Source organism: Elgaria multicarinata, chromosome 20, assembly GCF_023053635.1.
Source record: "Elgaria multicarinata webbii isolate HBS135686 ecotype San Diego chromosome 20, rElgMul1.1.pri, whole genome shotgun sequence".
Lineage (NCBI taxonomy): Eukaryota > Metazoa > Chordata > Lepidosauria > Squamata > Anguidae > Elgaria > Elgaria multicarinata.
Genome location: NC_086190.1, coordinates 7,375,909 through 7,389,449, shown reverse-complemented (window position 1 = coordinate 7,389,449; position 13,541 = coordinate 7,375,909). Strand labels below are relative to the sequence as shown.

Below are 13,541 nucleotides of genomic sequence, written 5' to 3'. Positions count from 1 at the left end.
TTAGGCCCTTGACCCTTTTGCAACAAATGGTTAGTAAGTGTCTAAACCGTGGTTACATAGCCACCATGGTTAGGAATGGTTCACATGACACGCTAAGCCATAACGTTTCGTTCTAAATGCTTAACCACCGTGGCTTAGCCTGCTGTTTGAGCAGGGTCAGTAAGTAAATGAGGATAATGTATAAAGCCTAGCTAGGCTCCCTACACCTCAAAAGCTTGTGCCCTAATAAATTCACTAGTCTTTAAGGTGTCACAAGACTCTTTGTTGTTTCTGCTTCACGCAGACATCCCTAGTAATTCCCCCAAGGGTTCTCCTGCCCCCTATGCTACCACCATAGCATTATTATTATTATTTATTTATTTATTTATATAGCACCATCAATGTACATGGTGCTGTACAGGTGCTGAAGGAACGCCTCCTCCCATATGTACCTACCCGGACCTTAAGATCATCTTCAGGGGGCCTTCTCCGTGAGCCCCTGCCAAAGGAAGTGAGGCAGGTGGCTACTAGGAGGAGGGCTTTCTCCGCTGTGGCACCCCGGTTGTGGAACGAGCTCCCCAGAAAGGTCCGCCTGGCGCCTACACTGTACTCCTTTCGTCGCCAGCTGAAGACCTTTTTATTCACTCAGTATTTTAACACTTAATTTTAACTTAAATTTAAATTTTACTGTTTTAACTCTGTCTTTTAATCTTATATCAACTTTGCTGTGTGGTTTTATCCTGGTTGTGCTTTTTATACTGTATTTCGTAATTGTGTTTTAACCTGTTGGGTGTTTTACTGTGGTTTTAATTTTTGTGAACCGCCCAGAGAGCTTCGGCTATTGGGCGGTATAAAAATGTAATAAATAAATACATAAATAAATACAGAGTAAAACAGTAAAATAGCAAAACCCTGCCGCATAGGCTTACATTCTAATAAAATCATAATAAAACAATAAGGAGGGGAAGAGAATGCACCAAACAGGCACAGGGTAGGGTAAAACTAGCAGTATAAAGTCAAAACAAAATCAAGTTTTGTTCCCATCTATATGGATTATGGATTAATCCATCTATATGGATTACGTCTCTAGTAGGTTGGAGCCCAAAACAGAACAGACCCACAGTTGTTGGTAAAGCCCAGGTGCTGACGGTTCATGGATACCTCTAAAATAACCAGCCAAGCTGTCACAAATTTGTTTTGAACTCTCCAGAACTCTGTCATATTAAAATTGGGGAGGAGAGCTGTTGAGCGACATCCAGCCCTGATGAAGAGTTCTAGAGAATTTGAAAGCTTGTTTGTAGTGTTGTGGCATTTTGATTGGTCTTAATAATAGTTTTACCATACCAAGGGTGGTTGCTGTTGTTGTTGTTTTGCGGTGTGGTGGTGGTTCTAATGGACTGATGTGGCTTTCTTACATTCCACCCTCACCCGATTTATTAGGATTTCAATGTGAACTGTGGGAAGCTTTACATTGGAGCTGGCAACTCTTGCCAATTTCCCGTTTCTTCCTTGTCAGTGTCCTTAAAGCAAAGGCTCCAAACCAATACAATTTCAGTTTTGAAATGAACCTAAGATTGGGCTTTGTGTATTTTGTTTTCCAGGAGTAACCATCTTAGCAGAAACTCTCCCTCGCAGGAATTCCTCCCTTTTCAAGGTTCAGCTCGGTAGCCTCTTCTTACGAGATTTAGTGACAGAAGGAACCATATTTCCCTTCCTTGTCTTCCCTAATCCAGTATGTTGAATCATATCGATAAGTATGACTTCACTTTTAAATACAAATGGCTTATTGATTCTCTAACGACAGGGTTGGTGTGTTTGAACATTACTTCCCTTAAAAGGCTCAGTCATAACCCCGTTGGTAGTTTGTCATCTAAGCAACCCAATGCAATGAGCCAGATACAATATTGGATGGGGTTCAGCTTTGGCAATGTTCAAATAATTAAATAGCTTAGCTGCTTATGGAAGATTTCTTGGCTTGCTCAGGCAAGCCGCTCGGAGGCTGATTTCTTTCCCTTACAGTCTTTGAAAGTCTCTTCATCTTCTGCTGTGGGATTCAGTCCAGTCCCTTACAGGGAATGTTGAGGATCTCAAGGCCAAGGAATTGTAGAATGAAAATAGCTATAATATTTATTATTTGTGACATTTGTATGCCACTGAATGTAATATTATAAAAGTATTTTTGCTTTGACGTTGGTTTGTGAACTAACTCCCCAGTGCAACATTTTTCACTTGGAAGTAAGTCCTGTTGGCTTCGGTGGGACTCACTTCAAAGTATTTGTTTTAGAATTGCAGCTGCCATTGTTGGAATTTCATATTGTCATTGGTTGTACCATTAGGCACAGTACTGTATGAAGAAAGAGCTGAAATTACAATAAAATGGAGGGGGATTGCTAAAAATTAATTAATTAATGAGACACATAACAGACCATTCTTTTTCTTCTCATTAGCAAAAAGAAGTTGGCTGTGCGTCGTCCATTGGTCTCCGGACGTTTTCTTCAGACACGAGTAACCAGAGCACTGGTAATACTTTCAGTTTTAGCTTCGGTTAAAACGCACCTATTCGTGGATACCGATTCCTAAATATGTACGAAATCTTCTTGAAGGTGGAAGTCAGGAGGGCCATTGTGATGCATTTACAGTCATATACATACAGGGTATTGGAGTAATAGCTGGGCAGCCTGCTTCCTAAAACTCTATTTCAGTCTTTGTTATGTGCGATGTTCCCTTGTGTGCAGACGGGGTCTTCATTTTTTAAAGCAGATCAACAGAAGAGGCCCAGTTTTGACCATTGCTGATCTCCTGCAGCCAGTTGATCTTCCACAGAACTGGACAGCAGCATGGTACAACAGAGACTGTCCAGTCCCGCTGTGCCCATCCTGGCATCCTCCAGATGTTTGGGACTACAACTACTCTTATCATTACTAACCATTGGCCATGCTGTCGGGGGCAGACGGGAGTTTTAGTCCAAAGGAGCTGATGGGCTCCCCGGGTTGGGGAAGGCCAGTAGTCCAAATGCAAAATGAAAGATTAACTTGACTGCCTTTTATCAGTAGAACATGGGTGCCTTTGAGCCAAAGGGCAGTAGGAAGCAACATCTCTGGAAAATATGCTTTTACGAAACAGACTCCGACGACAAGGAGAAATAGAGCTGAGTATCATCAGCATACTGATGGCACCCAACCCCCAAATTCCCAATGACCTCTCCCAGTGGCTTGAACAGCATGGAGGATAGAATAGAGCCCTGTGGCACCCCACAGCTTAATAGCCATGAGATAGAACAGGAATCCCGCAATACCACTCTCTGGAATTGCCCTGCCGGTAGGAGCGGAACCACTGTAACACAGTGCCAATCCAGTAAGATGCCATGATCATTGGTATCAAAAGCCACCGAGAGATTCAGGAAGAACAACAGGGTAGCACTCCCCCTGTCTTTCACCTAGAGTAGTGCCAAGGCTGTTTCAGTGTCGTGCCCTGGCCTGAAACCAGACTGAAATGGGTCCAGATAATCAGTTTCTTCCAAGAACATCGGAAGCTGCCCAGCCGCCACACACCTGGTCCCAAGAGGCTCTCAACCACTTGGAATAATTTTGTTGGGTGACATCTCAAGGATGAGATAACGGAGGCAAAGTACGGTGTTTTTTTGCTATCCTCACTGCCACATAATAGGCACACCGAATCATACTTCGATCATACTTACTCCGTGACCTGCACCACCTGCACTCTAGCTGTTATCCAGCCTGTTTCATTGCCCGTAGATCTTATTTATTTATTTATTTATTTATTTATTACATTTTTATACCGCCCAATAGCCGAAGCTCTCTGGGCGGTTCACCAAAATTAAAACCATCATAAAACAAATAAATCTTCTAGAGAAGATCATAAATCTTCTGTAAACCCAGAGGAATCACGGGCTCCATAGCACGGGAGTGGGCACTCGGGAGCGACTGTATCATATAGCCTTTCCCATTTCACCATTTCATAGTGTCATGTCTAGCCCTGCTCCCCCTGGGTTGGAAGAAGGTGTTTCATTTGAACAATCAGAATCAGACTCTGAAGTAGAAGAGTCGGCACCAGACACAGGCCAGCCTGTACCAGTGGGGAAGAAACCAGATCACCCCCCCATCCAGCCAACAGTAAAAACCAGATCTAGAGTATGTCTTGCCACATGTGTTGGGCCAATGATGTACTGAGACAGCACCATGATTGTCATGGTAGCCATGCAGTCTCGAGCAGGCCCTGTCAGGATAGCCTCGGCATTGATGTTGAAGTCCTCCCAAACTACAGTCCTAGGGTTCTCCAACACCATAAATAGAAGAGGGGGTCCTTTTTCTCTTAGCTAAAATAGCTTTACTAACCGTTTTTGTTGTTATTATTATTATTATTATTATTATTATTATTATTTATTTATTTATTTATTTATATAGCATCATCAGTGTACATGGTGCTGTACAGAGTAAAACAGTAAATAGCAAGACTCTGCCGCATAGGCTTACAATCTAATAAAATCATAGTAAAACAATAAGGAGGGGAAGAGAATGCAAACAGGCACAGGGTAGGGTAAGCAGGCACAGGGTAGGGTAAAACTAACAGTATAAAGTCCGAGCAACATCAAGTTTTAAAAGCTTTAGGAAAAAGAAAAGTTTTTAGCTGAGCTTTAAAAGCTGCGATTGAACTTGTAGTTCTCAAATGTTCCGGAAGAGCGTTCCAGGCGTAAGGGGCAGCAGAAGAAAATGGACAGAGCCGAGCAAGGGAAGTAGAGGCCCTTGGGCAGGCGAGAAACATGGCATCAGAGGAGCGAAGAGCACGAGCGGGGAAATAGTGTGAGATGAGAGAGGAGAGATAGGAAGGAGCTAGACCGTGAAAAGCTTTGAAGGTTAACAGGAGAAGTTTATAGTGGATTCTGAGGTGAATTGGAAGCCAATGAAGAGATTTCAGAAGCGGAGTAACATGGTCAGAGCGGCGAGCCAAGAAGATGATCTTTGCGGCAGCGTGGTGAACAGAAACCAACGGACTGATGTGAGAAGAAGGAAGGCCAGAGAGAAGAAGGTTGCAGTAGTCCAACCGTGAAATAACCAGTGCATGAACAAGCGTCTTGGCGGAAGAGACAGACAAAAATGATCGAATCCTTGTTATGGCCCTTTGATACTTGCCGTGATCCAGCAAACCAAGTAAGGTAGCATTATGTAAGGATTGGCTTTAAAAATGATCATCCTGTGCTTAAGGTGTTCAGATGTTTTATTAACAAGTACTTTTGTTGTTGTTCAAGCTTGTTATGTTTTTCCCACCCTTAACGGAGCTCTGTGCCTGCCAGTGACATTGCTGTGCTCTGCTTTTATTCAGCTGACCCTCTTGTTCCCGTGTTTGAGATGGTCTATGAGCGAAACCCAGTTCGCAGCAATTTTGAACGACGCCTTGAAGTCAGTACTCAACCTCTGAATATTATTTACAATCCTCAAGCCATTAAGAAAGTAGCCGATTTCTTCTACAAAGGAAGGGTTCATACCTCAGGTTAAACCTTTTTTTCCTTACATTCCTTTGCTTTCCATGTTTTGTTTCTTCATACTTAGTACTGTAAAGTAACAATAAATAATTTCCTACAATACACATAGGCCAGAAAGAGTTCAGCTGGCATTCTTTATAGTTAAACTATGAAATTCATTTCTACCTCCTAGCTTAGGTGGCTTTAATAGGGGGAGTAGATCATTTTCTTGTAGTGCATGGAGGGTATTCTCTATCCCCTGCAGAAAAAGAATGTATCACATAGACTAGGTTCAGATAACACGATAACCAATGGTGATTTAAATAGTCGATGGTTGATTATTTAACCCATCATGAGTTCTTGTGCTGTGAAGAGGAAGTTTTTAACCAACTGTTGGTTATTTGGCCAAAATAACCAACGAAAATAGCCAACGTTGTGCAGAGTTGGCTATTTGGACCACCATTGGCTATCGTGTTGTGTGGAGGGCATCGTTGGTTATTTTGTCAGCCACAGTGTCACATTGCAAAAGCGGTTGCTGCCCAGCTGGCAAGATAGATTTTCAGCAGCAATGGCTAATGGGATACTAGTGAGAAGACTGAGGGGAAGAGAGGGCAGGGGATGAATGAGTCAACTCAGCGTGGACTAATAGTCAACTCAGCGCTGATCCTGATCCACACCTCAATTGATTATTATCATGTTATGTGGGGAATACCCTCAAGATAAGCAACTGTTGAGTTGATTATTACTCCACCGTTGACTATCGTGTTGTCTGAAGTCCCAATGTCCTATTTGTGGATCATCATTATCATCATCTAAAAAAAAAAGTTACCCACCTCTCCATTTTGATCGAGGCATGGAACAACAACAAATGGTAAAATACGTAAAATTGAATTAAAACATAATATACATTGTTAAAACATCCTAAAAAACATTCTACAGGCAATGAATGGCTCATATGCCACCTCCAGGAATCGGAGGCAGGATGCCTTGAATACCAGTTGCTGGGGAGCAACAGCAGAAGAGGGTTATTTCCCTCATGTCCTGCTTTTGGGCCTCTCAGGAGGCATCTGGTTGACGACTGTAGAGACAGGATGCTGGGCTAGACAGGCCTTCAGTCTGACTCAGAAGGATGGTTCTTGTGCACTTTTTAAAACTCATCAAATGGTGCCATTTAACCTGTGGAATTGATTACTGTTAGGTAACTTGGGGATTGCTTCTTACTCTTGTCTGTTTCTATCTATAATAGGTAAAGTAAATTAAGTTTTACTCAGGAAACACAGTTGTGCATAACAGCATTTTAGTTTTTTAGTGTGTTTTTTTTAAAAAAGATACGTTTTTAAATGGTTATTTTCTTTAAGCCATTCATAAATGTTCTTGATGTAATCATAAAACTATTTCTGGGCAGGGTTGACTCCTGTATCGACTTCGAGCTCTTCTGGTATTAGGGAGGCTTTGGACCCCAGAGGTCATTAAAAATTGTAGGGCCAGTTTGCACAAACACCGCAGCCCCTTCAGATCACATGACAAGCCATAGCCGCCCCCTGCCAAGGCTTGAATATTCAAAATGGCCACCTGTGCACGCCGGAACTGGTGGGCTGCGGTGATCGTGTGAACCAGGTCACTCACTTGGAGAAGGCCTTGTAGGCCATCCAGTCCAATCTCATGCTTGCACCAGGAAATCCGCAGCTGGAGCATTCCTAATAGATGGCTGTCTATCCTGTGCTGGAAGAGTTCCAGCGAGGGAGACTTCATTATCATTGCGTTTCTCCCAATGAGGATCCCAGAATTTCTGCAGCCTCAGCAGCAGTGAATGTTGGGTTGCAAGCTCTCTGTTCAGCAATCCTGTTCCTCCTCCGTTTTGTTTTGTTTTTTTTACTATCCACGCATCAAGTGAAAGACCGGTTTGATAAAACAACCCAGTAGGAGCCAAATAGAGGGCAGGAACAATTTAATGAGCAGAGAACTCTCTTAAAATCCCATCTAGCATTTGACGCAGCTTTGGGCCCCTCTGTGAACTGCGATTATCTTCAGGATGTCAGAATAGGAACTGCGACTGTCTTGTAACAATGGCTGGGGGGAAAAAGGCTTACCAATTAAAACGATAATAATCCTGGACAGGATGTTTTCTTAACAGTTAAGGAATAGTCACACCAATTTGTCATTTTAGTTATTTGCCTGCTTAGAGAGAGGTATTTCAATTTTAAGTTCATAAAAGAAGCAAAAATAACTAATTTTGAACTTTTAAATCCCCCTTTTTTGGTTCTGGATATCACAATCATTCCAATAACTGTTACTTTCTGTCTGGTGTAGTGGCTTGTAAAAAAAATTGCATTTGACCTCTGTGCAGGTTTTGGATGTCAGTCGGAGCTGGAGCTCAGAGTGGCAGAAGCTGCTAGAAGACAGTACAACAAGCTCAAAATGCAGACAAAAGCTGAAATCAGGCAAACCATCGATCGCTTGCTTGTTGGGGATTTCATTGTAAGTGAATTGGAAAGGATGGCAACTTGTGCTGTACAGAGTAAAACAGTAAATAGCAAGACCCTGCCGCATAGGCTTACATTCTAATGAAATCATAATAAAACAATAAGGAGGGGAAGAGAATGCACCAAACAGGCACAGGGTAGGGTAAAACTAACAGTATAAAAGTCAGAACAAAATCAAGTTTTAAAAGCTTTAGGAAAAAGAAAAGTTTTTAGCTGAGCTTTAAAAGCTGCGATTGAACTTGTAGTTCTCAAGTGTTCTGGAAGAGCGTTCCAGGCGTAAGGGGCAGCCAAAGAAAATGGACGAAGCCGAGCAAGGGAAGTACAGACCCTTGGGCAGGTGAGAAACATGGCATCAGAGGAGCGAAGAGCACGAGCGGGGCAATAGCGTGAGATGAGAGAGGAAAGATAGGAAGGAGCTAGACCGTGAAAAGCTTTGTAGGTCAACAGGAGAAGTTTATATTGGATTCTGAAGTGAATTGGAAGCCAATGAAGAGATTTCAGAAGTGGAGTAACATGGTCAGAGCGGCGAGCCAAGAAGATGATATAAGCAGCAGAGTGGTGAACAGAAACCAAGGGACTGATGTGAGAAGAAGGAAGGCCAGTGAGAAGATTATGTAGTTAGTGCCAACTCTTAAATTGATAGAGGAAGGAGCAGCAGGCCTGACATTGATGGCATAAAATGGGTAGCTGCTATTAAAAAACAAACAAACCTTGAAATGTTAACTTGCAGAATGTGCTGAAATTATCTGACAGATACAGCAAGGGGCGGGGGAAGGGAGTGGGTTGCCCAGGTAAAAAAGTGTTGGCAGTTGATGGGGGGTGTTGGTGTTGGGGGAAAGAAGGAAGAGCTGGAAGGAGGGAGTCATGGCTGTCAAAGAGGGAAGCTGAAGAAAGACTTCACGAGTCAAAGGAGAAAGCGGATGAGAATAAGCACCAAAGACAGCAGAAGACTAAGGCGGGTTCCCACAACATGCTAACCCACCCACCCAGTGTGGGTTGTTGAACCATGGGTTATCATGTTGTTTGAATGCAGCATGTTTACCGCAGGGTGGGTTATCATGTTGTCTCAGTACAATATGTTTTCTGTAGGGTGTGTTAATCTTATCTCAATGCAGTGCATTATCCACAGGGTTGCTTGTTAACCATGCAGTGTGGCTTGTTAACCACTCTGAACAGCCCAACAACAACCCATGGGTTCTCAAGGTGGCTTGTTCGAGAAAAATAAACCACACTGCACCGTTAAGAAGTCACATTGTGGAAAATGCGCTATGTTAAGACAACGCAATAACCCACGGTGGGTTAACAGAGAAAGAAGCCAACACTGTAAACAGAAGGATGTGTCTGTCCCAGAAAGAACGAGAGATCTGTGTTGTGTGTCGGGCCTGGCTGAAGTGAAGGGGTGACTTTTAGGGGGTTGTGTTTTCTGAAGGGACACCTCAGAGGTTGGGGAAGGAGGAGCAGGATTTCAACAGATGTATAAGTGTTACTGCTTGTTGAAACTGTATTTAAATGCTGGAAGCATTTGTTTATTCTGGTATCAATGTTATGTGTATTGACTTCCCTTTCCTTATTATCTGAATTTCACATTTACCCTTTCATAGAATCATAGAATCATAGAAAAGTAGAGTTGGAAGGGGCCTACAAGGCCATCGAGTCCAACCCCTTGCTCAATGCAGGAATCCACCCTAAAGCATCCCTGACAGATGCTTGCCCAGCTGCCTCTTGAAGGTCTCTAGTGTGGGAGAGCCCACAACCTCTCTAGGTAACTGACTCCATTGTCGCACTGCTCTAACAGTCAGGAAGTTTTTCCTGATGTCCAGCTGGAATCTGGCTTCCTTTAACTTGAGCCCGTTATTCCGTGTCCTGCACTCTGGGAGGATCGAGAAGAGATCCTGGCCCTCCTCTGTGTGACAACCTTTTAAGTATTTGAAGAGTGCTCTCATGTCTCCCCTCAATCTTCTCTTCTCCAGGCTAAACATGCCCAGTTCTTTCAGTCTCTCTTCATAGGGCTTTGTTTCCAGACCCCTGATCATCCTGGTTGCCTTTATTTTATAAATTTGTGTTAACTTTGCTTGTTGTTTAGATCTAATTACAATTCTAGGAACCTTAGGTCTGCTACAATAGATTAAAAGTGTTTTATGGAAAAGTCAGCAGGGATTTTATAAACTACAGTTGGTCCAGAATGCAGCTGCCAGGATGCTTGTAGGTGCAAGGCACTCAGCTCATATTACATCGATCTTAAATTAGTTGCGCTAGCTACCAGTTTCTTCTTGGGATCATCATAAATTTCTGTTACTGAGTCCTACGCCGTTAGTCTGTAGGGATCACTTATGTCCATGTGAAGCTAACCCAAGCCCTAAGATTGGGTTCAGAAACCCAGCTGTCTGGCCCACCATTAGTTAAAATCCGATTGATGGCTCCCAGGGACAGATCGCCTTTTCCGAGACTCCATTTTTTTTACTTAAATTGTGTGCTGCCTTGGTAGGATCACCATGTCAATGATAAAATAAAAGTCCTCACAAACCTAACATTTGGGGTGTTGGTACATCTGAGTAATGGGGAAACGTACTAAAAATTCTAGATTTTACCAATTTCTTCTCCAGGTTACAGCCTAAGGCTGCAATCTTGCACACTCTTATTACGGAGTAGCCCCACTGAACGCAGTGAGCTGGTTTGCACGATCAAACAGCCCACCATGGCTTATTTATGCCACTGTGGGTTATGGTGCATGCAGGGGGCCATTTTGAATATTCACCACCCAGCTGTGATACACCCTCTGCTAGCCATCTTCATGTGACAAGCTGTGGCCAGTGGTGAATATTCAAATCCTGCCTGGTATGAGCTGGGGCCCACCATGGTTTAAATAAGCTACTGTGGGCTATTTTGATCATGCAAACTGGATCAGTGAGTCTCAGTTCGAAGTGAACATGCATGGGATTGCAGAATAAGTCAGGCTTCCCTAAATCAAACCAGCAGCACACTGATCTTAGCCAATGGCTTGCTTGATGCCTGGGGCAAAAAGTCCATGTGGACTCATGGACTCATCCATTAGTGAGTTGGAGTTGGACTGGTGAAATTCCTCACTTGGACATGAAACTCTGTGGGTGATGTTGGGACAATCATTATCTCTCAGCCTAATCTACCTCTTAGGGTCATTGTGAAGATAAAACTGTTTAGCGGACTTCCACATACACTGCCTTTACCTCCTTGGAGGAAAGGCGGAATACACATGTAATGAACAGCGTGCTGACTATTAAATGTGCACTTGGTTCTGTTTTGAGAAGCCGTGTGTTAAAGTGTTTTCTTTTAAAAACAGACGGAATAGGAACACATTCAAAGCCATTCTAACTGTGGAGTCATATACATGCAATCCTCTACAGAAGTAAGACCCATTGAGTTAAATGGGACTTATTCCCAGTTAATTGTGTATAGGATTGCAAACTGTTAGAGGTCCGTTCCCCCCCCCCACCCCATATACGAGTCTCTAGGGAGAAAATACATAAATATGGGTGTTGTGCCTGGAAGCCCATGAAAAGCAATACTTTGAGAATTAAAAAGGAGTGTTTGGCAGAACTTTTATACAGGTACATAAGAAATGTGGAAAATTATGAAGCGGTAAATACGTTTTTAGATTTGCCTTTTCATTTATTAGCTTTTAGATTTGGAAATAAAATAATATTTTGAGTTTTTTTTTAAAAAAAGAATGCTTTTTTTTTTTTCCCTTTTCAGGAAGACAGTAAGCGCTGGACGGTGTGCCTTGATATTTCTGCCCCTCAGGTGATCTTCCCGGATGACTTTAAATTTGCTGATCCAGTTTTAGTCGTAATCGATTTGGGAAGAATGTTACTTACTAATTCTCAAGGTACAGTCAAACTTCTTCTTTTTGGGGTGAAAAAAGCATCCCCATTCTTAAATGGGAATATTAGCATTATTGGAATCGAGCCTCATTTAAAACTGGTTGAATCTCTCCCCCTGCCCCCCCGGGTTTAAGCGGTTTTGGTTGTATTGAAGAGAAATCTGTGTGTAAACCTATTCAGAGGAAGTGTGTTTCCGAGTGTTGGATGCTGGAGACAGCCTGGGGGGGGTGTCCCTCCCTTCTTGCGAGTATCCTTGAGGGTCTAACTGGATTCTGCTAGGATCGCCTACAGCCCATGTCACCATGGATGCTACTTGTCCTTTTTCTTTCCTGCTTCTTTGCCCCTCTGTCCACTCACCGCAGAGGGGCTCGTGAATAATGCGAATGTGCCTCATGTATTAATGAATCCCCCGTCTGAAATCGCATGCGGTGCATCTCCTCCCCTCCCTTGTGCACAGCCATTGGCGACCTCAACACATTGGGGAAAGTGGGTGTGGCGTTCGATGGCTGCCAGGCCACGCTGAGAGTGGCCATGGGGTTGCCCATGTGTGCTCTGTGCAAATAGTGAGCTCCTACTCTATGGCTCCTTATGTAAACAAAATAGCCCTGTCCTTGCGCCGGAAAGAGAGTGGTGAACCTGCCTTTAATCGAGATTGTAATCTGTGTGCGTGTTTTTGTCTAAGGTCAACTTCCCAGAATAGTAGGTGTGTGCTTGCTAATGGGGCTACTCTATCTTTGAAACTTCCTTCCTCTTGTTTAGAGAAGGGGGGGGAACTGGAGACATTCAGGGTGAAAACTGTTTCTCTCGCTTTGTTTTTTTCCTGAGGATTAAGGAATATTTTTCTTTAGAATTTAGGACAAAGCATTTATATATTGTAAACCAGCCTTTACTCCTCCTAAAATGATTTCTAAAAGCTATGTAATAAGAACACTACCGCCTCTTTAAGGACAGCAGGGACCACCCCTTCCCATAGAGAAGCATTCACCACACCCTGGACCCACCCAGTCAGACCCACTTGGCTGGTTTTTATTAGCCAGGAGAGGCAAGGATCGAGAGGAAGCTGGAGCTAGTGCAGAATGCAGCAGCTCGGCTGTTGTCCAGAGCTGCCTCTTTTCAGCATGTAACTCCTCTGCTGAGGGAGCTGCACTGGCTACGTATTGGCTACTGGGCCGGGTTTAAGATTTTGGTACTAGTGTGCAAAGCCCTAAACAACTTGGGACCAGGATACCTGAGAGAGAGCCTTCTCCATTACCATCTTGCCTGATCACTGAGATCGTCGGAAGGCATGCTTCTGGTGGTTCCATGTGGACCACCAATTGGAATCCACCAGGAGAAGAGCCTTTAGTGTAGTGGCCCCTTCTCTGTGGAACTCTCTGACCCTGGAGGTCAGGCAGATGCCAACACAATATAAATGTTGTTGTTGATGATGATGATGATAATAATAATAATAATAAATGCCTTAAGGAACAATTACTCTATGGTTTGCAGCAGTACAAAATGTACAGCACCATGTACATTGATGGTGCTATATAAATAAATAAATAATAATAATAATAATAACTTTAGGTGGAAAAAGTTGGGGGAGGGAAAAAAACATCCCCAAATGGTCCGGTGAGGACTCAGTGGGCATAAAATGGGATATCCTGAAAGAAGGCCTTTCTTGCTGGCAGAATGAACAGGAGCACTCCACGTTGTGTTGTTTTGTTGTGGGTTCCACGTGTCCAAAATTCTGTTAACATTGTG

The 13,541-nt window shown here is 43.2% G+C and overlaps 1 protein-coding gene across 9 annotated transcripts in view; it reads left to right on the top strand.

Annotated features, from left to right (window-relative positions):
- VPS13D (vacuolar protein sorting 13 homolog D) overlaps positions 1–13,541 on the top strand; it is a 168,732-nt gene that overhangs the window by 13,950 nt on the left and 141,241 nt on the right. For 8 of the 9 annotated variants that reach the window (XM_063145235.1, XM_063145241.1, XM_063145237.1 and 5 more), the window contains exons 13-17: positions 1,581–1,711; positions 2,427–2,499; positions 5,320–5,487; positions 7,806–7,936; positions 11,671–11,803. In XM_063145235.1, the coding sequence (XP_063001305.1) occupies positions 1,581–1,711; positions 2,427–2,499; positions 5,320–5,487; positions 7,806–7,936; positions 11,671–11,803 (636 nt within the window). The remainder of the gene's footprint in view (positions 1–1,580; positions 1,712–2,426; positions 2,500–5,319; positions 5,488–7,805; positions 7,937–11,670; positions 11,804–13,541) is intronic. The other variant, XM_063145240.1, reaches the window with a different exon arrangement.